Here is a 26,177-nt window from a genome sequence, read left to right as displayed (position 1 = left end):
ATGTAGCTTGACTTAGAGTCCCCACCTACTCTCCTATTTTCCACTTTCTTAGCTTAGTCAAACTACTTAATTATTTTTTTATCCCATTAAGAGACCTAGTTAGCCAAAATTGTTTGATTGTTTCATATTTTATTAGGAACCCTAATTAGCTAGGATTCATGAAATTGTTTTCTAAATTCATTAGAAGTCCTAATTAGCTAAGACTTCTAGATAGTTTCCTTATTCAAATAAGAAACCTAATGAGAAATGAAAGTGCAGTAGGATCGAGGCAACGAGCACTAGAGGAGGGGTGAATAGTGCTTTTTAAAAATTGTCTGCGAAATATTAACGAATTTTGCAATTTGAAAAGCAATCACACAAAGAACACAGAATTTATCTTGGTTCGGTCTTTCCCGACCTACATCCAGTCCCCAAGCAAAACCCGCTTGAGATTTTCACTATCAACCTTGTGTAACTACAAGATCATACACAGACCAAATCTTGTCCCACTTCCAGTAACACACCTACTGAAAGCAAACAACTCCTTTAAACCAAGGAGTCCTTCCTTTTACAGAAAAATAAGTAACAACTTACAATACAACCTATGAGCCTTTCTTTTGAATGCAAATGAGATGCAATTGGCTTTTGAGGTTGTTGAAATACTCTACTCACGAATTCACTATCCCTCAAAAGAATTTGAGTGAAAAACTGAAGTGAAAATATCAAGTGAGTGAGAAAACAAATACTTAAATGAATAGGAGTGAAAAGCAAGAAGTAATTCAATTGGATTTTATTATCTTTGAGTGTAGAAAGCACTCATATTTATAGTTGAAAGTTTCCATATGTTGAGTGTATAAAAGGGTGTCAAAACAGTCCATTTCGAACTATCAAAACGTTTGAAAAATGAGAAGACACGCCTTTTTGAAGTTTCAGGAAAAACGACAAAATTAGTCGACTGGAACAGTAGTTAGTCGACTAATAGTTAGTTATTAGTAGACTGACAGTTATCGTCGGTCGACTGATCTGTTAATCGAGCTGTTTGAAAATCTGAACTTTTGAAACTTAGTCGACTAGAGATAAAATTAGTCGACTGATAATATCATCAGTAGACTGAAAAACCTTTCAGTCGACTGCTGCTAAAATCTTTTGAAAAACATACATTTTGTCCGGTCGACTGATAAAAGCATTAGTCGACTGCTGCTAAATTTTCAGAAAATACATATTCTGTCCAGTCGACTGATAAAACCATTAGTCGACTGCTGTTAATTTTCCAGAAAACAGACATTCTATCTAGTCGACTGATAAAACCTTCGGTCGACTAATTTTACAAAAATGACTTTTTAGAAAATATGGCGCGAAAGGATTAGTCGACTGGTAAGTCTATTGATCGACTAATAAACACGAAAATTTAAGAAAAGAGTTTTCTAAAAAGATTTTCATGAGGGGTTCTTTTAGAAAAGTTTTTCTAAAGACTTTTTAGGTAAAATGCAACCTAAATATGCACTCTAAGCAAGGCTCTTACAAGAATCTAAGACTTTTAATGAATTAAACATTTACACACTAGTCTTCAAAGATTCTTCATCGAATTCTTCAATGTCTTCATTGCCTTAGCTGAAATGCAGTTGATTTCACTTGCTCATCATCAAAACCTTGTACTTGAAGTATCATGTACGTCTTCATTGTCGTAACAATCTCCCCTTTTTTTATGATGACAAACTTAATCAAAGATAAAGCATTTAGATGCATAGATGGAGATTTTACTCCCCCTATCAATATGCTGCAAAACATTAAAAGTTAGCACATTTAAAGCACATATATCACATATTGATTGGTTTGCATTTCCATTCTTTTTCTCTTAATTTCGCATTTCTCATGCAAGATCTCCTGCAATTTCAATGTAATGCTATCTTTTATCTTTTTTTCCCCTTTTGTCATAATAAAAAAGAATAAGGGCAGAAATAGCATAAGCAAAATGGAGATATAAGTTTAAAATATTACAACCCATAAAGTATCATAGTTTAGTAAAGACAGAACATAAAGATCAGAAAAGTGCGTTGATGCAGCTCCAAGGCTTCCAGTCGCTGCAAAACTTCATCATTGTCTTGACTTGTACAAAATTTCTTTCTTTATACATGAGAAGAAGGTGTCGCAGAAGATGGTGAAGGTTCAGAAATTGATGGTTCAGTAGGATCAGATGGTTCAGTTTGATCAACATTTAAAGGAGGCAGATATTTAATTTTCATTCTTTTAAAAATTGTTTGATTAAAGAACTCCTTTTGCTCAATATATTTTTCATTAGTTAAGGGAACTTTGAAATGTCTGAAAATACGAGTAGAAGACATCCATAAGGAAGAAATGGTTTTTGTTTCCACAAATTTGTAAAATACACATTGGCCCAATTTACAGAAATATTTCCAAATAAAACATAAAGAGCCGTAGATAGATCTGTGGAATAGTAATCAAAAGAACCAGTTTTAGGTAGAACATTGTGGGCAAGGATTCGTCCAGCAATGCGTGCACGAGTTTGAAGATTAGTATTTTTAAAAGGAGGGCAGTGAGGTGCACCTGGAAGAAGAATTTGTTCAAAAATTCTCTCATCATTCAGTTCAACAGTGTTGAAAAGAGTGTCTGAAGATGGAATTTCTAAGATTTCTCCAAGTAGTTTTGAATCAAACTCGATTTCAACATCACGAACAAGAGAGGACAGAACTCCAGTTTCATGATCAAAATGTAAATTCATATAAAATAAGTGAATCAGAAAAGGATAATGAAGGGTATCTGCACAGGCATCAAAAAGATGTGAAATTCCTGGAAATAATTCTCTTATTTTGTAACGAGAAAACAGGTGAAACAATACATTTCGGCCTGGTAAAATAGGTAGTGCAGAAATCGATCCAAAAGTATCATATAAAAGAGGATTTCAGAGTAATCTGAGAGAAAATCCATGTCTTGAAGAAGGTGTAGGAGAAGGAGAACCTAAACCTTTTGCAGATGCAGACTTCGAACAAGGCATGGTTAAAAAAAATAGATTTACCAAAAAGAATGTCGGCTTCCAAACGACGTCCAACAGAAGGAAAATGTTGTCCGGCGTTGTGAAACAGAAACAAAGGAGGATACGATGGCTGACGACGAGTGTGAAGGCTGCCACAAGGGGATTCCGGCAATGGTTGAAGATACACTGTCACGGCAAGAGTGTTCCGGCGTGATTTGAAGATGCGCCAGTTACTGCAAGAGGATTCTGGCGTTTCCCGGTCACGACCAGAAGATTCCGACGTCTCCTTGTCACGGCAAGAAAATCCCAGCGAGGATAGGATCGAACGACACTCCGAGGGTTTTTCTGAAGAGAGAGAGGAAAGAGAGAGAAAGAGGGTTTTCGTTTTAAGGGTTTTGTTTTTAAGAAAAATGAAAAGGTGTGAAAATAAAATGAAACAATGCCTTTTAAAAAAAAAACAGGTGTTAAAAAATCCAAGGGGTATCGGGTCCCTTCAGTAAATTTTTTTTAAAAAAAATTTTAGTCGACTAAAACTTTATCGATCGACTAAGAATGTGTGACTCATTCTAAAAAATTTAAAACATCAGTCGACTAGAAATATATCGGTCGACTAATATGGTGCGATTCATTCTAAAATTTTAAAGCATCAGTCGACTAAAATTTTATCGGTCGACTAATATAGTGCGATTTTGAGATTTTGTTCAAAAATCAGCATTTCTATAAATCCAAAAGAGAGCAAATACCTAGTTCTGTCCTAATTCTCATAAAATCTTCATTTTTAAGAGGCTTAGTGAAGATATCGACATGTTGTTCTTTAGTGAAAATAAAATTTAACAAAATATCTCCTTTTAACATATGATCTCTTAAGAAATGATGTCTAACTTCAATATGCTTAGTTCTTGAGTGCTGAACAGGATTTTTAGAAAGATTTATAGCACTAGTGTTATCACAATAAATAATTGTTGTGGAGTAATTCAAACCAAAATCTTTTAAGGTCTGTTCCATCCATAGTACTTGTGAACACGCTAAACTAGCTGCTATATATTCTGCTTCAGTTGTTGAGAATGACACTGAATTTTGCTTTTTACTAAACCAAGAGACTAAGGAATTTCCTAAGAAATGACAAGTTCCGCTAGTATTCTTGCGATCAGATTTACTTCCTGCAAAATCTGCATCACTATATGAAACTAAATCAAAGGAAGATGATTTTGGGTAAAACAAACCGAAATCTGAAGTATCTTTCAAATAACGAAGAATTTGTTTTACTGCAGTTAAATGAGATTCCTTTGGATTAGCTTGAAATCTTGCACACATACAAACACTAAACATAATATCAGGTCGACTAGCAGTTAAGTATAATAGAGATCCGATCATACCTCTGTAGAGCTTAGTATCTACACTTTTACCATTTTCATCTTTATCAAGAGAAGTAGTTGTATTCATAGGATTCCTTCTTGATTTCGATGAGTCCATCCCAAATCTCTTGAGAAGTTCTTTTGTATACTTAGCCTGATTGATGAAGATTCCTTCTTTAGTTTGCTTTATTTGAAATCCAAGGAAGTAGTTTAATTCGCCCATCAAGTTCATTTCAAACTCTTCCTGCATAGCTTTAGCAAATTCTTTACAAAGAGAATCATTAGTAGAACCAAATATCATGTCATCAACATAAATTTGCACAATAAGAATATCTGAATTAAGATTTTTAATAAATAAAGTGGAGTCTACCCGACCAATGGAAAAACCAGATTGTTTTAGAAAATTTCGTAGTCTTTCATACCACGCTCTTGGTGTTTGTTTAAGTCCGTACAAAGCTCTTTTTAATTTGTAGACTTTTTCTGGATATTTCTCATTTTCAAAGCCTGGAGGTTGCTCTACATAAACTTCTTCATTGATGTGTCCATTTAAGAATGCACTCTTAACATCAATTTGATATAACTTGAAGTTCATGTAACTAGGCAAAAGCAAGCATCATTCGAATTGACTCCAATCGAGCCACTGGTGCATAGGTTTCATCAAAATCTATGCCTTCTTCTTGATTATAGCCTTGTGCTACTAGCCTTGCTTTGTTACGAATGACTTCACCATTTTCATCCAGCTTATTTCGGAAGACCCATCTTGTTCCAATTACCGGATGATCCTTTGGTCTATCAACTAGATCCCAAACATCATTCATAGTAAATTGGTTAAGTTCTTCAGACATGGCCAAAAGCCAAAATTCATCATCACAAGCCTCATTGATATTCTTTGGTTCTATTTGAGATATGAGAGCAACATTTGCAATATATTTTTCTAATTGTCTTTTAGTTTGGACACCACTTTTTATTTCTCCAATAACTTGTTCATGTGGATGATTAGGAACTTCTTTCCAAACAGATTGAAGAGGAACATTTTCTTGAGAAGTATTCTCTATCAACGGTTCTTCTTGAAGTATTACTTCTTCTCCTTCGCTTAGAGGTATAACCTGCTCACAATTCTCATCAAATGCAACATATAAAGTTTCTTCGATGCAAGATGTTCTTTTATTGAAAATACGATAAGCTTTACTTCTAGAAGAATATCCAAGAAATATTGATTCATCTGATTTTGAATCAAACTTATCAAGATTATCTTTGGTATTTAACAAAAAACATTTACTACCAAAAATTTTGAAATATGAGATCTTTGAAATACGATCATAATACAATTCAAAACAAGTTTTATGTAAGATTGGTCGAATAAGAACACGGTTTAAAACATAACATGTTGTATTTATTGCTTCAGCCCAAAAGTATTTTGGTAAATTTTTATCTTGAAGCATGGTTCTAGCACATTCTTGCAAAGTTCTATTCTTTCTTTCAACAACTCCATTTTGTGGAGTCGCTCTAGGAAAAGCAAAGTTGTGAGATATACCATGTAAATCACAAAACTTTAGAAAAGATTCATTTTCAAATTCACCACCATGATCACTACGAATTTTAATTATAGATGTAGATTTTTCATTTATAATTCTTCTACAAAGTTTAGAAAATTCTGAAAAAGCATCATTTTTGCTTTTTAGAAAAATCACCCATGTAAACCGAGAATAATCATCTACTATAACAAAAGCATACTTGCTACCATTCAAACTTTGAATTCTAGATGGTCCAAAAAGATCTAAATGTAAAAGTTCAAGAGGACGTTTTGTTGAAACTATAGCTTTTGCTTTAAAAGAACTCTTGATTTGTTTACCCTTTTGGCAAACATCACATAAGTGATCTTTCTTATATGGTATTCTAGGTAGGCCTCTTACAAGATCATTCTTGGATAACTTGGAAATAATTTTAAAGTTAACATGTCCAAGTCTCTTGTGTCATAACCATTGAATTTCATTTGAAACAATAAGACATTTTTCATTAAAAGTGAGTAACTCATCTAGATATAGTTCATACACATTGTTCCTTCTTTTACCTTTAAAAATGATCTTTTTAGATTGAAAATCAGAAATTAAACATAAATCATTTTCAAAAGAAACATGAAAACCTTTATCACATAATTGACTAATAGATAATAAATTATGCATTAAATCATCTACTAAAAGAACATTTTCTATCAAGGAAAATTTTGGATTACCAATATTACCAATACCTATTACTTTTCCCTTATTATTGTCACCAAAGGTGACAGTTTCTCCATCCTTATTTTGGAGAGTGGAAAATAACTCCGGCCTTTCAGTCATATGTTTGGAACAACTGTTGTCTAATATCCATTTGCTCCTTATTTTGTGTACCTACAACAAAATTAGAAGACAAAGCATTTGACCCCTTTCTATTTTCGGGTCCATGAGAGTTAGTCTTAGGAACCCATATCCATTTGGATTTTGGTTTCCTTTGATAATAAATATTCTTTCTATAAAAAGATTTAGCATTTCTAGAATAATCATGTCTAGGCTTATAAGTATTATAAGTTCCATGATTAGATGCATTTCTACTAGAAAATTTAGTTCTTTGAACAAATGGTTGAGAATATTGTCTTTGATTTTTCACAACATAGTTTGGTTTATTTTGAGTATCAAAGAAACTATATCCCAATCCGGTTTTATTAACCGAACATCTTTGAGAACCAAAAAGTCTTTCTAGATTCTCTTGACCATTTGTGAATTTGGTCACTATAGAAAGAAGATCACTTGATTTTTCTTTTAGACTAATTATTTCTTTTTGTAAGAGATTGGTTCTTGTTCCAATTTCTTTTATCTCAAATGCTTGGCAAGAGTTTTCCTTCTTGAGATCTTCTATCTCTTGAAGTAATGCTTTGTTTTGAGAGTCAAGAGTTGAGTTTTCAGTTTTTAACTCTTTTATTTTTAGAACCTAGACTCTTAAATTTAGCATATAAATCATTAAATGCTTCTAATAACTCATCATAGTCAAATTGACTTACCGAATCTTCTTGTGCTACAAAGCACATGTTGGCGACTTCTTCATTTGATTCTTCATCGGAAGAGGAGTCACTATCATCCCAACATGCTTGAAATGTCTTTTTCTTCTTGAATTGGTCCTTGGGCTTGATTTTGAGAAAATGACAATCTTTCTTGATATGTCTAGCCTTTTTGCAATTAAAACACTTGACTTCATTTGGATTGGAAGAATCTGCTTTCTTTACCTTTCTTTGAAATCTTCTCTTTTTGATGAATCTTCTGAATTGCCTTGTAATGAGAGCAATATCTTCATCTTCTTCTGAATTTTCTGAGTCAGAAGTAGCCTTAAAAGCAAGAGATTTCTTCTTGAGTTCTTCTTCTTGTCTGTCTTGAAGTTAGACTTCATATGCCATTAGGTTACCAACCAAATCTTTAAGAGTGAGAGTGTTTAAATCATTTGCCTCTTCAATAACAGTGGTTTTTCTCTCTCATTCAGGAGTTAAACACCTTAGGATCTTTTTGACTAAATCCACTTGTGAATATTCTTTTCCAAGAGATTTTAGAGTGTTAGTTATATCGGTCATTCTTGTTATCATGTCCGATATAGATTCATTTTGTTTTATTTTAAACAATTCAAATTTATGAACCAAAGAAGCAATTTTGGATTCCTTTACCTTTGACGTACCTTCGTGAGTCACGAGAAGAGTATGCCAGATTTCATTTGTTGTAGAGCATTGAGAGATGCGATTGAACACTACCTTGTCAACGGCACAATATGATGCATTCATCGCCTTGGCATTCAGTGAAGCGGTTTTCTTTTCTTCATCGGTCCATTGGCTGAAATCAGTTGATGGAGTTTGGTATTTTTCTAAAACAACTCTCCAAATATCGAGATCCATGAATTGCAAGAATATTGTCATTCTCACTTTCCAGTATCCATAGTTTGTTTCGTCAAAGAGAGGATGACGAACAGAGGAGCATCCTTCTTTGTGCTGAGATGTTGTAGTTGTCATGGTAGATAATGATCAAATCAAAATAATAGCTAACCTGCTCTGATACCAAATGAAAGTGCAGTAGGATCAAGGCAACGAGAGTGTTCTTTAAAATTTGTATGCGGAATATTAACGAATTTTGCAATTTGAAAAGCAATCACACAAAGAACACAGAATTTATCTTGGTTCGGTCTTTCCCGACCTACATCCAGTCCCCAAGCAAAACCCGCTTGAGATTTCCACTATCAACCTTGTGTAACTACAAGATCATACACAAACCAAATCCGGTCCCACTTCCAGTAACACACCTACTGAAAGCAAACAACTCCTTTAAACCAAGGAGTCCTTCCTTTTACAAAAAAATAAGTAACAACTTACAATACAACCTATGAGCCTTTATTTTGAATGCAAATGAGATGCAATTGACTTTTGAGGTTGTTGAAATACTCTACTCACGAATTCACTATCTCTCAAAAGAATTTGAGTGAAAAACTGAAGTGTAAATAGTGTTTATATTATCTTATCCTGCGGGTACACACGGGCCGAGCCAACTATCACAGAAAAGAACGTTCGGGGGTATATTATTCAAGGGTATTTTATTAACCCGAACATTCTAACTGAGACTGAAATCCCAAGGGAGCGGCTAGTGACCGAGAGAAACTCCCAAAGGCCAAAACCAAAATACGATGCATCCTAACTTCTGCAGAAGAACAAAGAGCTACCACCTAGGACATATTGGTAGTCCAGGTCCCCCAACTCCGAGGATTGGGGACCAACGAGTCATTTTTGCTCGAAACAATTAAACGCGTCCCCGGAGTTTTGTACCACCTACCCTCTCTAAGGTAAGCCTAAATCTAAGTAGGTTAATCTTTTCATTTAATTATTTTCCCGAAGTATGGGGTGTTTTCCCCATCTATCTCTTACGACCATAGTAGTAAGTTCTCAAACTTAGTCCTTTTGCCAAGGTACACATGCCTCCATTTTTTTTTTCATATTCATTGCACAACCCACTCAGAGTGCTCTGGTGCCTTTAAACCGTTCAAGCACAAAAGTTAATATTTATGTGGGTATTAACCTTTTCAACTTGAGTGCCAGAGTGAAACCTTCAAGTACCAGGCTTGGTGATTCACGTGCCAGCCTTAAACCATAACAATTACACATAAGGAAAAATTATTCTTATTCATCTATCACTACCATGGTTTACTTAAACTAAAAGAGTGGTTAAAACTTTCTTTGACATAAATCATCATTAACTTAGCTCGGCCCTTTATAAGGATCAATGGAGATAAAATTTACTAAAATGATAATTGGCACATTCACAAACCCACTATTGATAATTCATTAATAGTAACTTAAGATTTTTATGCATACTGTTTACAAAATATTAAAGGGGAAGTAGGCATCTCCTAAAGATCTTGAAATATTTACCATTGTCAAAACTAACATACGCAGTGTTTATATCCAACATACCAAAAACATAATCTTTTGATGTGTATCACAATACAGGCCAAAAATAACAGAAACTGTAAACCCATTCTACCTATTTCAGTTATACAAACATAGGAAATTCAGTGTACAAGAGAAGTGACGACTAGGTATCATTAGATCACTCAGTCATTACAATGTATTTTTACCGAATAATTAAGTATCATATACCATGCTGAGTTACGCAAGAAAACAATAAAACCAACTAGACTTTGTTCAGCCATATGAACTAAGTATTCTTTAACATTTCAGTTCAGCTAATATATAGCATGTACAATAACTATCTGTTCAGCCATTTACTGTACTTTACAGACTAAATAAGTATCCAATAACATGCCGTGTTACGCAGGAAAACAAAGAAAAAAACATATTCCATACGGCCCCATGCACCAAAACTGTTAATAATTTAGCTACCCTACAGCCTATACAACAAGCAATTTGATTTAGCTTTAAGAAGAACTTCACACAAGAACTGTACAATAGTATGATATGCCATAAACCCTGAATTTACCCTGTCTGTATAAGAATAGATGCATGATTTAGTGAAATGTCTGCTGCCTGAGGTGCACCACAACATAATATCAGGAAAATGACAAGAAGATCTTGCAATTTTGTGTTTCATGCAACTATTTGAGTGCCATATTATATGCAAGAATTTGGAATTTACGAAATACATTCAGGATGCTAATATATTTACGAAGACAAGAAAAATGTTCACATCACACTCCAAAAATCACAGGTAAACAACAACCTACCTCAAACTTGATGGACGATGCCTAAACATTTAAAACACAGAACCATACTTTAGTTTAAGATATCACATAAACTCATTTTTGTACAACCCCCACACACACCACGCTCAATCCCCTAAAAAAAATATCTGAAACCCCCAAATCGTAGATTTGGGGTTTTCGGTTTGGGGTTGACAGACAACCCCAAATTGGAGATCCCCCCCCCTTCGAGGTATTTGTTCATGTGCGATTGCAGGACTGCATAACAGCCGACATCACACCCAATTTGCAGAGCTCGAAGAGTAACCCCCTTGCAAATCTACCGATTTGGGTTTTGGACAACCCACTCCCCACACAAACCCATGATCGACCTGTAAAAAAATTTACAGAAACCCTACCTTGATCGGCGTTTGGGCAGCTATTGTTGCGGGAAGGAAGTCGCCGACGTTGGTGCACTATTGTTACGCACGCAAACCAGAGTATGAAGACCGAGAGAGGGAGAGACGAGAGAGAGAGAAAAAGGAGATAGCGAGAGAGTGGGAGGAAGAGGGGTTCGGGGATCCCCACTTGTAGGAGAGTGGCCTCCCGAAAAGGAAGGAAGCCCCCCGACGACTGCGGTCCCCCCCCCCCCCCCCAACTCATCTCCCTCACACTCAGCGTGTCAGGTTCAAATGAACCCTAACAAGCGATTTATCGGGGGAGGGGGTTTTCCCCCTTCTTATTTTTATCGGGCAACCCATATCGGGTTGCCCTTTTAACCCCCACCTGTTTTCATTTTGCAGGGTGTGGGCCGGGTCCGGGTCTGACCCGCGACGCTGGATCCAATCGCGATTTGGTTCCGAATGTTAAAAATGTGGATCTAGTCGCGTGGATAACAGTAGATCCATGGGTTGGATCTACTTGGGTCCAACGGTGGATTCCACAATTTTATTTATTATTATTTCCTTATAACAATTAACCTTAGTTATTTATTTATGTAGTATTATTATTATATCAATACTTTAATACCCATATATATTTTTCTTTTGGATCCGGGTAACGGACCCTAGGCCCAAATCACGTTAATTATAAAATATATATATATATATATATATATATATATATATATATATATATATATATATATATATATATATAATTTATAGGTAACTGCATAAAATTTGCGGTTATTACAGATGCATTTGAAGGTGACAACCTCAAGTTAGTATGGTTGAGGAGCCATTATGACCCTACCATTTCACAAAGTTTGAGTGCAAAGCTGCCTTGTTTTGGGGGGAAGGGCTATAGTCTGGACAAAAAGGCGAAAGCATTCTTGCACTACTTTTTTTGGCAAATGTTTATTAATCAACACTGGTGGAAAGACGATCCATGAATCATATTTGGGATGCTTACAATCACTGGATCGCGTCAATGAGTATTCATGTGGAGCTAACGCACTTGCACATCTATACGAAAGTTTGAATGAGTGCAAAAATGGTAGAAAAAACCTCATCGGATTGTTGGTGTTGTTCGAAGTATTCATTCTTTCATTTTTCCTTAACTTTTGATTTATATTCAAACATTATCTATAAATTATTGATGTACTATATTATGTATTAATCAATCATTGTATTGATCCTTGTAGGTCTGGGTATGGGAGCATATATCCATTAGAAGACCCATGGCACGTGACATTTTTCATGAATTTTCTTGTGTTGCAATGTGGAGACAGTTACACAACGATGATGATAGAAATAAAAGAAGAGGGTTGGGTCCTCGTATTAGCAGGAAAGCTTGCGTTGCAGAATTGCGCAAGATGACAACGATACATGAAAGTATTCTTAAAATAATTTCTTATATTTTTTGCTATAATGTGATATAGGAACAACTATGAATAAAATGTTATTATAGGTAACGTGGTGCCCCTATGTAGACACAGTGGATGAGGATAAACAAGATATGATTATGGCAGTGAAGAACCTCGTGAGGAAGGATATTTAGTTGCACAACATGAATAAAGTTGAACACCAACTAGCCAACCGAGTCGTCTGACAATTTGGCTTTGTTCAGCAGCAACCACTTCATCGCTCTGGTGTAGTAAGCAAAATCGTCTATGGCACATACACGGATCAGAAGAAGGATAAACCAACGTTATTTGAATTCAAACTTGGAGACTGGTATGCCGACAGGAAAGACATCGACAGTTCAGCCATAGTACCTGATGACGAGAAAGTTAAGGTCCACAATGAGGAGGAGGAAGTTGAGGCAAGAAGTCCAAAAGCATAATGTAAAGGTGACCCTTTTAAGGGAAGAAAACTAAAAGCTAAGAAAGTTGCTTAAAACTACAAAGTCAAACTAGTCTTCTAAAAAACATGGAGAGTTATTGTCACGCCTTAAGATGAGCAGTGATAATGAAGTTGTAATTAATTTGCTAGATTGTTTTGGGTTATTATGTACATTATTATAAATAAAATTAAAATTTAATTATTGTTTAACAATTTAACTAGTTCATATCATTTTTTCATAAAATCAAGTCACTCACACATTGCATTCATTTCATTCTTTGACAAGAATGTTGCTTCTTATTGTCTCTTTGATAGAAAAAAAAATAAAATACGTGCAAAGGCACCTCTGTCTCTTAGGCCGATCTTCTGTTTCTTTTAAAAAAATCATTGTCCTTACATGTCAAAGATGTCATCTCTCTCAAATAGATGAAAACGTAAAAAATGATACTGTCCTTACATGTCATGTCATCTCTCTCTCCAAAAAGACGGTGGAAACCCTCACCAAAAGGAATTTTTTTTCCAAGATTTAGTAGTAGATGGGACACAGAATCTGACACATTTAAACCGTGTCATAGATATGTCATGTCCAAGCGTGTGATTCCTGACAAAGGACCATTTAGGCATGTCACAGTGACAAATAGTTTTCTCTCTCTCTCTCTCTCTGGAACCATATAACGCTTCCGGATGCTTCACCAGCAATGTTGCATGTTTTGAGCTTTTTGAGTGCATGCACATACACATATCCCACATCAATAACAGTCGGATACGCGTAAACAATTCATGATGCATAAATGCATCAACCAGCGCTACATATACACTCAGATAATTTCAAAGCATGCTGCATACCCAACTTTGGAAGAGAAGGCTACAAATATGAGAAGCAATTGATTGCTTTCATCAGAATTAAAAAAGAAAAAGAAAAAAAGTTGGCCATTATCAGCAATCCAAGAACATTCAAAAATTTGTAATTATACAAATTGACCCCCATCCTGTTAAATGTTTTCTTCTATTAGCTTGAACTGGCAATCAGCAATCACATAAACGGCCAAATTAACACTGACAATACGGGCTAGGTACTGTTTTCAGCCAGGAAAGAAAAGCAAAAGTATTCACCATTGCAGATGTTGAGGAATGTGATTGCCATCTCTGGTCCTGGAAAATGGATGGGTCTGTCTGCCGCTTACATGAGAAATAAACTCAGCCATCACTTTTGAACAGAAAGCAACTTATCCATTTCCTCATAGTAAGGCCAACTTTTCTGGATTCTTACACCACTCTTATGTTCCTATATTGACAAAAAGATAGGAAAGATAAATGCAGAGAAACAAGTGCAGGACAAGCACATAAAAGTCACATATGGCGATTAATGACATTACCACAGAAAAATATCTGTTTGTAGAAATAATTTTCTTTAAAAACATTAAAAGCACTTCAAGGCTGTATTCCATCTATTTTAATTGTTACTATTTTTTAGGCTGTCAATATACTTACAAATTTTTAGCATGATAAAAATAGTAATGATGATGATGATGATGATGACAAGTATGGTCCACTTCAAATCTAGTTAAAAAGTAGACAGAAACACACCACTCCAATAAGTAGATGGAAAATGTCACAGGGACGTGGTTTTGACTCGTGTCCAGGATGACAACATGACATGTCAACTGACATGTCAAACATAGTTAAGCCATTTTTTCTACAACTTATTTTCATCTCTGTTTTTTTGCTTCAAAATGTATGTTTCCCTTGAGGAAATTGGAATGGTACCCAGCCATAATATTCATATACAAATAAACAATATACACTAAATATTTATATACATATGTGGCCCTAATTCATGAAATCCCACGTTCATGTTGTGTCTATATATCCACTACCATTTCTAATGTTCGCATGACATAGATGAAAAAATATTCCCCTAATGAATTTCTCAAAATATGTCATTTAGAAATGAAGGGCATAACAGACCTCGTATTTCTGAACAAGTGATGCCCAAAGAGATTTGCACTGAGAAGGAGAACGGTCCATTCCATAATCAAGCATTTTAACAGAGATCTCTTCCCAAAGAACCATTCGGGACCGAACAGCTTGGAATCGGATATCCATGTCACTGCGCATTTTTATTAGTTTCAGTATTTCCTCTGGCTTCCATTTGTTCCGCTTTGCATGTGTCGGTGATGCTGGTTGAGGATCTGATGTTTTGGATTTGCTCGTATTGCTTTTTGCACTTTCATCTTTTCTCAAATATTCTTCTGGGATGCTGCCATTTTCATTTCCTGCAGATTCAACTGGACCAAGTGCTTCAAGGGATTCGCAGAATTTATCTGTCTCTAACAGGTCACCATATGAAGTAGTATCTATATACATGCTTGTACTAGCACCTACCTTCAGCAAATGATCACCAACCTCTTCTGAATGAAAGGAAATTCAAATATTAAAAAACCAATTAATTTTTACTCATCCAGAGGAAGATATTTATATTTCATATAAAAAAATGAAACAATAGAGATGCAACGCCATCTTCCCTGAAGCAGAATAAACAATACACTTAGCAAGCAAAGTACATATGAATAACAAGGTTAAGGTATCTTAAACATACAGAAAAGCTAGGCTGATCACAGCCTATTGGCAGAAGTAACTAACACTTAAACCATGTGGCTTGTTCTTAATGATCGATGAGTCTTTATAGTTGATATGTTGGAGCCTTCTATAGACTTGATTTGACCAACTCAAACAAACTCAAGTGCTTCCAAGAACAGTCATCTTGGATTACAGGTCTTTGACGGCTGAACAGCTTGAGAACTCCACGAAGGGGTGGAAGATGGCCATGCCCACTTTTGGGCACCTGTTATGATTTCCTAAACCCTAGCAGTGGTCTTAACTAATTAATAACTAACACAATCTTGAGCAGACAATTTTTCTAGTAAACCATTGGAAAATGCTACACTAAAGGAACTTGTGCACTACAATGTAAAGAAAAAAGCTCCCCCATGAACACTTTGAAAAGGAGAAAACCTGGAGAGTAACAAAGTTATCCTGAACTTAAATCATTAGGACAGAAATTGTCAGAAAACATTTCTTTCAGCTAGTTAAACTCTTCTTTGACTGGGGAATTTTCATGGAAGTTCGCAAGTCATTGCCATAAAATGAATGTCAAAATATAGACCTTTGACCTGCTATATACTTCTACCAGAATATTGGAAAATGACTTCTGGACCTAATCATGAGTTTAAAAGGCTGTTCGCTCCCACCCACAAAGCTATGACAGTTTTCTCAAAATCCACCCATCCTCCACCATTTCTGTCACAATCCGAAAAGTACCCTTGACTTTACAAATGACAGCATGATATATTTTACAGCAATTAAAAGAAGGAAAGTGGTACACTTGTTCCCTTGAAGTTGGCAGTACTTCTGACACTCCACTAAAATATATGTCTGTTAGCGTCTTGACTAGACAATCACAATCTAAAGAATAAACCCAACCAACCATTCTGCAAGTGACAAAGAAAAAAGTTACATAGTGTGAATTTTTTATAAGGGAAACTTCATTATTTTAGCAAAAAATAGACACTAAGTGATTCTCTCAAAAGCATATCTGCACTATGAACAACATTCAGGTTTCAAAACATTATGTCTCTTCATGGGAGTACAGAAAATTGTCGGACACCAACAAGACAAAAGTATGGGCAGTAGTATAGTACCTTCCACATCTTCTTCCAGTTCTTCAGCTTGTCTTGAAGAACTTGTATCAGCTTCACTTTGTTTCTGGTTGGACCTCTTCCCTGTAACATGGGGCACAACTGGCCTCTTTAATGCTGACAGACTGAAACTACCCTTGGATTTCCCAGATAACTTTGTCTTCAGCTCCTCAGCAAGAACTGCATTTGCATTTTCTACAGCAACTGCAATGACTTCAGGTCTTTTGCTACTATACTTCCGAACCATCTTTTTCAACACTTCCGATACAGTGCGCTCCATGTGGGTCAATGGACAGTTTAAAGGGCAGCTTGATAATGCAACATGTGCAGCTTTATGCAGTGCATCCAAAAGCTTTCCTTTGTCCAGCCACAGACAACGTGTTGTGATCCTTATTTTTCCTTTGATGCATGGTGGCGATAAAGCACCCCCTACATTTTGTGGGCGCATAATTTCCATGCTGAAAAATTATGAATCATGTAAAAAAATTTAAAATTGACTAGTTTATTTATTTATTTTTTAAACACAGAAGTTTTCACTAAAAGACAGTTATCCATATGGCTCATTTTGATATTAAATCAATATAATAGTTATATGACAGGTGGATCTTTTATTGGGTAACTACGTACCCAGGTAATGGTTTTAGCCTTTTTGATGACAACACCTTCATTGACTTTCGGATTTACTAATAAATAATTCAGCTTTTCCAAACCCCTATTTTGACTAACATTTGCTGCTGCAAAATAAACTAATTTGAAATGGGGTAACATGAGTTCCAGTATCATAAGTGTTTGCCGATAAGAGCAACCACGAATTTGATCCGTGGAAGCTGTTTATCCCAAGTATCAATTAGTCATCATGACTTGAACTGGGTGCAAAATATCAACCGAATGACATATAAAAAAGAAAAAGAAAAAAGAGTGGACAGTTATGAACACCAAGGTACACAAGATTAGTAATAAAGATAATGTAATGTATCCAAATGGATGTCAGATAATGGACATAATAAGTGTAGCATTTGACAGCTCAATGATTATAACCAGTGTTGTACGTATCGTACGATACGGTACGTTACATATCATTACTTTTAGAGATACAAGTGTGTATCGTATCCATATCGAGTGTATCGTACAATATACACTTGTATCGACCCGTATCGTACAATACACCTTTGGCGCACTTTAAAAAAGCCAAAAGTTATTTTTTTACTTTTTGGGTTTTAAATACCTCTTGAGGGCCGATTCCTTCATTTGTGTAGAGGCCATTAAAGGAGAACCCACACACCCTAGGAGCCGTGAGAGCGATTTGGGGGCCGATCCGTACGCAAGAAAGAGGGCTTTTGCGATTTTCTCAAGAGTACATTTTTATCCTTTTTCTACTCAAGGAAGTGGGTTAAAGTAAAAAGTTCATATTCTTTGTTTCTTATTGAGTTTTTTTGGGGAAACTATAAGGACTTAAGTTTGTTGTGTGTGTAAACTTATTGAATATTTGTAATTTTGTATGCCTATATTTTTATTTGGTGGTTAATTGGTTATGTTTTATTTTAGATATTTCGATGTCGTCTTCACGTTCATGTCATAGAGATGATCCTGCATAGCAATACGACAGAATCATGGATGATGTACCAATGTCTGTTTTGCAACTTATTTATGTGGATGATATAATCATCATATGAAATTCTAATCAGCATGTGAATGATGTGAAAGATTTTCTGAACAAAAGGTTCAAGATAAAGCATCTTGGTGAGTGAAGATATTTTCTTGGAGTGGAAGTTAATAGGGATAATGAAGAACTTAGGTTGACACAACATAAATACACCATTGATCTTCTTTTACACCAAGCCCCATACACCAGAAACTCAGTGTAAATGATGGAGAGCTTTTTGAGGATCCCACTAAATATCAAAGTATCATAGGTATGTTGCATTATCTCACTTTCACTTGTCCAGATATTATTTTTGTTGTTAATCAAGTATCACAATTCATGCATGAGCCCAAGCCCACTCACATAGAAGCAGTAAAAACGACTTCAAGATATTTGAAAGGGACCATAGGAGATGGTCTATGTTATAAGAAAAGATTGAAGGAAGAAGATCTTTTGATTATAGTAGCCTATTCTAATGTAGATTGGGGAGGAGATCCAGATGAGAGAAGAACAATATCTGGCTATTGCATCTTTATTGAAAAAAAATTGGTCTCGTGGAGCAGCAAAAAGCTTAATTGTCATAGGCTCTAGGCGGAGACTAAGCAGTTAGCCCCTAAAAAAGGACTAGGCAGGGCCTAGCCGGACTAGGCGGCACCCCAAATAAAAAAACAAACAAAAAATACAAAATATGTAAACAAACTACTAAAATTAATAAGAAATATGTATACAACATAAAATCAATCAACAATAAGTAATAGACAAATAATGTCATTGAACACTGTAAAGCAATTATATTACATAACCTGGTCAAACAAATTAAGAATAAATTAACAATTGAATAAACAAGCCATACAACTAACAATATGAATGAACAATATACAAAAAATAAAATCATGTATACAAAAAAACTAACATGTCAACAACAATAGACATAATACAAGCAATAGACAAATAAAAAGAAGAAATGAATAATTAAATAAACAAACACACTTCACAAGGTCCAGAACATACACTAAAGTACCCTGAGACTAGTAGCGCAACTATAAGGTCGACTGACGGTAGTTGAAGAAGATTATATCTGCTTTACATGAGCATGTGCATGCACATACACACACATAAAACAATAAACATGTAAGCCCATAAAACAAATTTGAAAAGAACACATTGAATTAGAAACAAGTTACAACATGTGCACCAAAAGTATAGGACAAGCAAATGGTATTAGCTAATATTGATTCGCATGATTATAAATAACTTCAGAACTTGTACAAAATACAAATCACTTTTTTGAATCATATTTATCTAGTGTTATGTATACTTTTTTAACATAATTTGTTTGTTTTTTGCAAACACATTACTGAACCATTCAGTTTCTGAAATGTTGCATATCACATGCTGATACCAACAAGAGTCGGAGCAATGGCAAGTGCCTCAGAAACCCAACCAAGAAGCCATACAAAGCAAAGGGATATCCCACCAAGCAAAGAACAAATGTTTTGAAAGTTCTAAAATGGACCCAAGTTTTGTCTCAATCAGAAATTACAACTGTTAGTATAAGTACAAAAAGTGTTTAGCCAATCTCAGTTTAACATGAACCGCAAAGAAGCAACAATTTTTTAAATCCAAAAAAAGTTTTCCTCTTTTCACTCGTTTACTGAAATCCAGATCTTTAAACTCACTCAATGAGTGCTAAAAATGATATAAACGAGTGAGAACGAGAACGAGAGAGAGATATGTAATGAAATACAAAAATGTCACTTATGGACATAAACAATCACAATGACTTATGGGTCAATTACATAAGCACAAATCCACACAAATAAGCCACTTAAGGGCACACAACAAATATAAAAATATAGGATTTGTATTTCAAAAATGCTCTAAGAAAAAGCATATTTTGGGGAGAGGTTTCAACCCCTATATATACAAGAGGGAGAGCCATATAGTTGTTGGGGTCTCCCCAACGTCTAGAAATGCAGTCGTTGGGGAGATCCCAACAGTTCTATGGTTATTTACCATAAGGCCCATGGCCTATTTGATATTTATAATTAAAGTAAAAAAAAACAAAAAAAAAAAAACTACTATTACATAGACATGTACAATGACCAAAATACCCCTCACCCCTATTACATTGACACTCCCCCTCAAACTTACGGTGTGATCACCGAAAGTTTGCCCAACAAAAAATGAAATCTAGGAGAAGAAAGTGCTTTAGTGAAGAAGTCTGCAAGCTAATATTCAAACATAACATATGGCAGCAAAATGGTCTTCTTCAAAAATTCTTCTCCAACATAATGGCAATCCATCTCGATGTGCTTAGTGTATTCATGAAATGTATGATTCCCAGCAATATATATAACACTTTTGTTGTCAAAGCATAGTCTCAATGTTGTTGATGATACTCTCATGTCTTCTAGTAAGCTCCTCCACCAGACAATCTCTGATGTTATGGTGGCCATAGTTCGATACTCGGCTTCTGTGGATGACAAAGATACCTTTTGCTTCTTTTTACATTTCCAGGATACCAGTGAGTCTCCTACAAAAACACAGAAGCCAGTGGTGGAGCGTCGATCATTAGGATCTCCAACCCAGTCCAAGTTAGAATATGCAATTAATTCAAGAATGGAGGAGGAGGATAATAATAATCCTTGATTAATATAATTTCTTAAATATCTAATAATACACATAACAACACTCGTATGAACTGAGGTAGGAAAGTGCTGAAATTGACTAGCAGTGTGTACTGCATGGGATATGTCTAGTCTGGTTATAGTGAAGTATGTCAAGGCACCAATCATCTGTCAATATGGAGTGATATCGTCTAATGGAGTTCCATCATCAATCATCATATTTGAGTTGATAACTTCGAGCGTATCCATTCTCTTCTCGTCAGTGAGTCCAGACCTGTTAATAATCTCAGTAGCAAATTTATATTGAGTTAACAAATATCTTCGAGGAGAATAAGCTACTTCAATCCCTAAGAAAAATCAGAAAAAACCTAAATCAGTCATTTCAAAATTCTATTTGAATACATGCTTAATATGATTTACTCCCTTTTTGTCTCCTCCTGTTATGATCATCATGTCATCAACATAAATGAGCAAATTTACAATACCTGCAACAGATTTCTTAACAAATAAAGCAGTGTCAGTATAGCATAAAAAATATCAAATTTTAGTCATAACAGAACTAAAGCGATCATATCAGGCCGTCGGTGCTTGTTTGAGACCATATAAGGCCTTTTTAAGATAAAGAACCTTTCTATTCAGAATATCATACCCAAGTGGTGGATCTATACGTACTTCTTTTAATTCTCCATTAAGGCATTTTTGACATCCATTTAGGCAATTTCCTAATAGCAGCCACAATTATAAGTGTTCTAACAGTAGTCATTCTATCGACGGGAGCAAAGGTCTCATCATAATCTATCTCTTATTCTTGTTTGTACCCTTTGGCTACTAGTTTGGCTTTAGGTCTTTCCAATGTTCCATCACTCTTAGTTTTAACCTTGAAGACCCATCTACATCCTATTGATTTCTTCCCTAATGGTAAGTTACTCAATTCTCAAGTTTTAGATTTTTCTAATGCCCATATTTCTTCACACATTGCATTTTTCCATTCTGGATAGTTTTTAGTTTGATTATATGAAACTGGTTCGAAGTAGGAGAAAATTTTTGCTACACAGACTCTGTATTGAGGGGCAAAGGACTCATATGTAACGAATCTATCATGTTCTTTATGTTGTCCATCAGAGTGCCTAATATTTAAGTTTCTTGGGCTTCTAGGTTGGAATATTTTTCTAAGGCATTAGAATGACAACTCTCTTGTCTTCTTTTATATTGAATAATTTGATAATGATCCTGATGTCTATCACACTGAGTATGTATTTGATTATCATCAATTTGATTCCCTTCTGATATCAAATCACTATCATTCTTAGAATCCAATTCTAAGAATATATATCCATCTCTCTTAGGCACATTTTTTATCAAAAAAACTTTCCTTTTCTAAAAAGATAACATTTCTTGAAACATATAATTTATCATGTTCAAGATCATAGCATCAAAATCCTTTTTTACTCTCACCATACCCAAGAAACACATAGGGGATGGCTCTTAGAGATAACTTTTCATTTTTGTTTGTCAACACAAAACACTTACACCCAAAGGTTCTTAGTCTAAAATAATCAGGAGTAATTTCAAAAAGTCTTTCATATGGAGTGACATTTTGAAGTTTTGACGATGGAAGCCAATTTATAAGATACATTGCACTAAGAGCTGCCTCAACCCAAATGTAACACTCGTGCTTTTCAAAAAAACTTTGTTTTGGATCTAGGTTGGATCCGACCGGGTCCACTTCCATGCCCCCCCTGTATTCTATTTAAACCCCCAGGGGGGGTTCTTTTTAACGCAAACCCTTCCCCCCCGCCCCCCCCCCCCTGCACAACCCTAACCCCCGACTCCTCCCCTACGCAACCCCCATGTCGGAGTCCCCCGACTCCAGACTCACAGGCCACCCTCCCATCTCACTCTCGCCCGCCGAGATCCCTCTCTTCCCTATCCCCCCCTCGTCTTCTTCCCCCTCTCATCGAGTTTTCCTTCGCCTGCCCACTCAGCGGAACCTGAATCCTCAGGTACCCCTGCCCTTTTCTCTCCCGTCTCCCTATTAAAAGAAGGCAGAGGAGGAATGTCGCCCCTCCTGCTTTTCTCTCTCGTCTCCCTGTTAAAAGAAGGTAGAGGAGGGGTGTCGTCCCTCCCTTCTCTTCTCTCCGTTATCCCCACGACAGGAAGGCGCTGCCCCTCTTGACCTCTCTCTCATCTCTCTGTTAGCTCAGGCAGGAGCGTCGGCGCTCCTGCCCTCTCTCATCTCTCTGTTAGTTCAAGCAGGAGGGCCAGTGCTCCTGCCCTCGCTCTCGTCTCCCTTTTAGCATCACGGCAGGAGGGTGCCGCCCCTCCACCCCTCTCTCATCTCTGTTTGCATCAGGCAGGAGGGACGACCCTCTTGCCCTCTCTCGTCCCCTTGTTTTCAGCTGCAGCATCCTGTTGCAGCTAAGACACGATACCAAGTTGGGCTCGATTTGAACCGAGCCCAGCCCAGTTCTCTCAACTGGAGGACCGAGCCTAGGCTCGGTCTCATCCGGGTTAAGGGCCAGTCCTGGCTCGGCTACCAGGCTGAGCCCTTTGCTCCCTCTCTTGTCTCTGCGTTTTTCGGCAACCTGGAAGTGGGCAGGCCAGGCTCGGCTTAACCGCCGAGCCCACCCCCTCCCCTTTGTTTCCCCTCTTACCCAAGAACCGAGCCTGGCTCGACTGTGGCCTACCCAATCGTGGGCTAGCCACCGCCTACGGTAGTGGCCCAACCATGTTGGGTAGGCCCTACCAAGTTGAGCTCAGTCATTATCGAGCCCAGCTCGGTCCCCACCTTTAGCCTGGTCACTTTGTGGGCTTGTTTGGGCTCGATTCGATCGAGCCCACTGGCCGAGCCCTGTTAGGTTACTAGTTTGGCCAGGTCGAGCTCGACTGTGTCGAGCCCACCCACCCTTTTTGGTCACCAACTCGAGTAGGCTAGGTCAGGCTCGACTCAGTTGAGCCTGCTAGAGCCAGGGCACACCTAGGGTCTCAAGTTGGGCCCGGGCTCAGTCCGGTCGACTCGAACTGGGTTCGAGTTCGACCCCTGCAACGCAAACGTTGCTTACTCGTTAAATTAAAATGGTTACATCGTTTCTTTCGTAGCATGATAAAATATCTTTTAGCGCACCCCATCGGCACAACGGGCATGGCACGCGCACCAAGGCACGAGCCCTTTAAAACCTATGCGCGCAATCATCAGCGAGTCCGACCATCTTCGAGGTAAGAGAAAATTACATACGAGGACAAATGACATAATACTTCTAACTTATACGTATATATATATATATATATATATATATATATATATATATATATATATGCTTTTAAACTCAAGGACGCAGTTTTGCGTATTCTTGTTCATTTAAAATTTATGTCATTTACTTTGTCGCCGTGTTGTTACGTGCACAGGTTACTGCATACGCAATTCATTTAGCCGATGTACGGTTTCGTACATCGTGCATCACTTACGCAGTTTATTAGCTCAATTTATGGTTTTGCACATCGAGTCTGGCTTTGTAACGACCCCAACTCATACCCATTAAAAAGTGAAAAAGTTTTTTTTTTAAACATTTGCGAAAACATTCTCAGAGACCCAGGGCCTTTCAGTCATAATCAATCCACAACCACAAGGGATCTTACATTACCATCAACGAAAGCAAACCAACTTCATTAATTAAATTATAGAGTCTGAAAACATGTGCGGATGAATATAAATAAACTAAAAAGTAGAGTCATATCCCTAAGTAAAACGGTTAAGTAGTTGTGTAGCCCTCGTAGCTCCTCGTTGTAGCAAGTCTCCCCCACTGTGAAAAACATAAAAATAAGGGTGTCAGAATCATAGATCCTGTGTACGAGTCCCTCTAATGAATCAAATAAGTAAAAGAACATATATAAGATTCATGCAATCTTTTAGAGGGATATAATTACAATAACTTCATAATTCAGTTAATCATTAATGCAATAGGAAACAATTATTAAACATTAGGGAACACTATTAAGCAATAAAGAACATTTATCATGCATTAGAGAACGATGATCATGCACTCGCTAATGTAAAATAAGTAAGAAAGAAGGTAAATATACATGATCTAATGTATAGCATGAATATGCATGATATCAATGCATATGCATGAATAATTTATTATCTTTTATCAGAGTTTTCTTTTATATACATGTCCCTATTAAATGCACCAATTTTTTTTTCTTTTTTTTATTACCATTGCCCACGGATACTCAAAACGGGTAAACAAATTTTCGAAGTCAAGTTAGGATCCAAGTTCTAGCTTAGCACACAATTTGTATTTTATTACTAGGTTTCATACTTAACCATCGACCAATATCAGAAATCAACATCATCCATCGGAACATTATAAATTAACATTCACTAATGTCACTTTCTTGGCATACCAATAACAACAGTTGTGTCTATACACCACCCCCAAGCAAAGTGACAGAATCTCTCTAAAACTGTAGCCGATAGGTGAACCACCTAGTTGGGTTCAGGAGCACAACAACGCACACGGAGTTTTAGTATCCTCACGGTTTTTCAAAATCACAACTCCAAGATTCTCACACTAAAGAAGGGACATCCAAAAAAAACGTAAATTACACTGTTATCTTTTCTTTATCTTTTTATTAAAAGAATAATTTATATCAATTCTTTATTTTGTAAATCAACATGCAAAACAACATACATTTCACAAATCAACATGTAAAACTCATCATGGGACCACAACCCGTGCATGGAATAATGCAATTAATTAAATAAACATTAAGTGGATTTTTGCGATGCATAAGAAAAACTAAACATGGAGCAACACCTGCTCAAGGCCTAGACGGCCTGCGATGATCCATCTTTTGACCATCGATGCATCTAATACAAAAACCATCATGAGCATACCACTTATGCATTCCTTTAACATGCTTTTGAATGCACATTCATACATACTAAACAAGAATGTACATAAATAACAACTTTCACATGCATGTGTTCACATGATTATACAAAATACATGTTTCTTTTCATGAATCATCTCATGCTCAATATGCGAACATTCATGCGAATATGCATATGCATAACAATATAAATTTCAAGATTTGCACGTGCCCAATATGTAATATCGTGTATTTTCACAATTAAATTTGAAATTTTGCGAAAATTTGGCTAAGTATAGAAGGAAAATTGTTTGATTCTCGATTTTTGGTCGATGCATTGGAATCTGGGCCTGGCCCAGGTCTCATTGTCAAGGCCTAAACAAGCCAAATAAAATGTGAGAAAAAGTTTTATTTTTGACCTTTAAATTCAAGCAAAATTTGAGCAAAATTTGGGTTATTTTCGAGCGAAATTTGAGTTATATATCGATGGATGCGTTTCGGAATTTTGAGCGCAACGATATTT

General features: G+C 36.2%; 1 protein-coding gene across 1 annotated transcript in view; it reads right to left on the bottom strand.

Moving 5' to 3' along the window:
• Positions 1–13,681: 13,681 nt before the first annotated feature.
• Positions 13,682–26,177, bottom strand: part of EMB2746 (RNA-metabolising metallo-beta-lactamase family protein) — a 157,638-nt gene continuing 145,142 nt past the window's right edge. The window contains exons 15-17 of the mRNA XM_089999530.1: positions 16,514–16,968; positions 14,781–15,223; positions 13,682–14,097 (exon numbers count right to left, since the gene is read on the bottom strand). Of these exons, the coding sequence (XP_089855656.1) occupies positions 14,017–14,097; positions 14,781–15,223; positions 16,514–16,968 (979 nt within the window). The 3' untranslated portion in view covers positions 13,682–14,016. The remainder of the gene's footprint in view (positions 14,098–14,780; positions 15,224–16,513; positions 16,969–26,177) is intronic.

This window comes from Nuphar pumila, chromosome 3 (genome assembly GCF_984573655.1).
Source record: "Nuphar pumila chromosome 3, dmNupPumi1.hap1.1, whole genome shotgun sequence".
NCBI lineage: Eukaryota > Viridiplantae > Streptophyta > Magnoliopsida > Nymphaeales > Nymphaeaceae > Nuphar > Nuphar pumila.
Note: the sequence above shows the minus strand (reverse complement) of the source record. Positions and strands in the feature narration are given on the sequence as shown.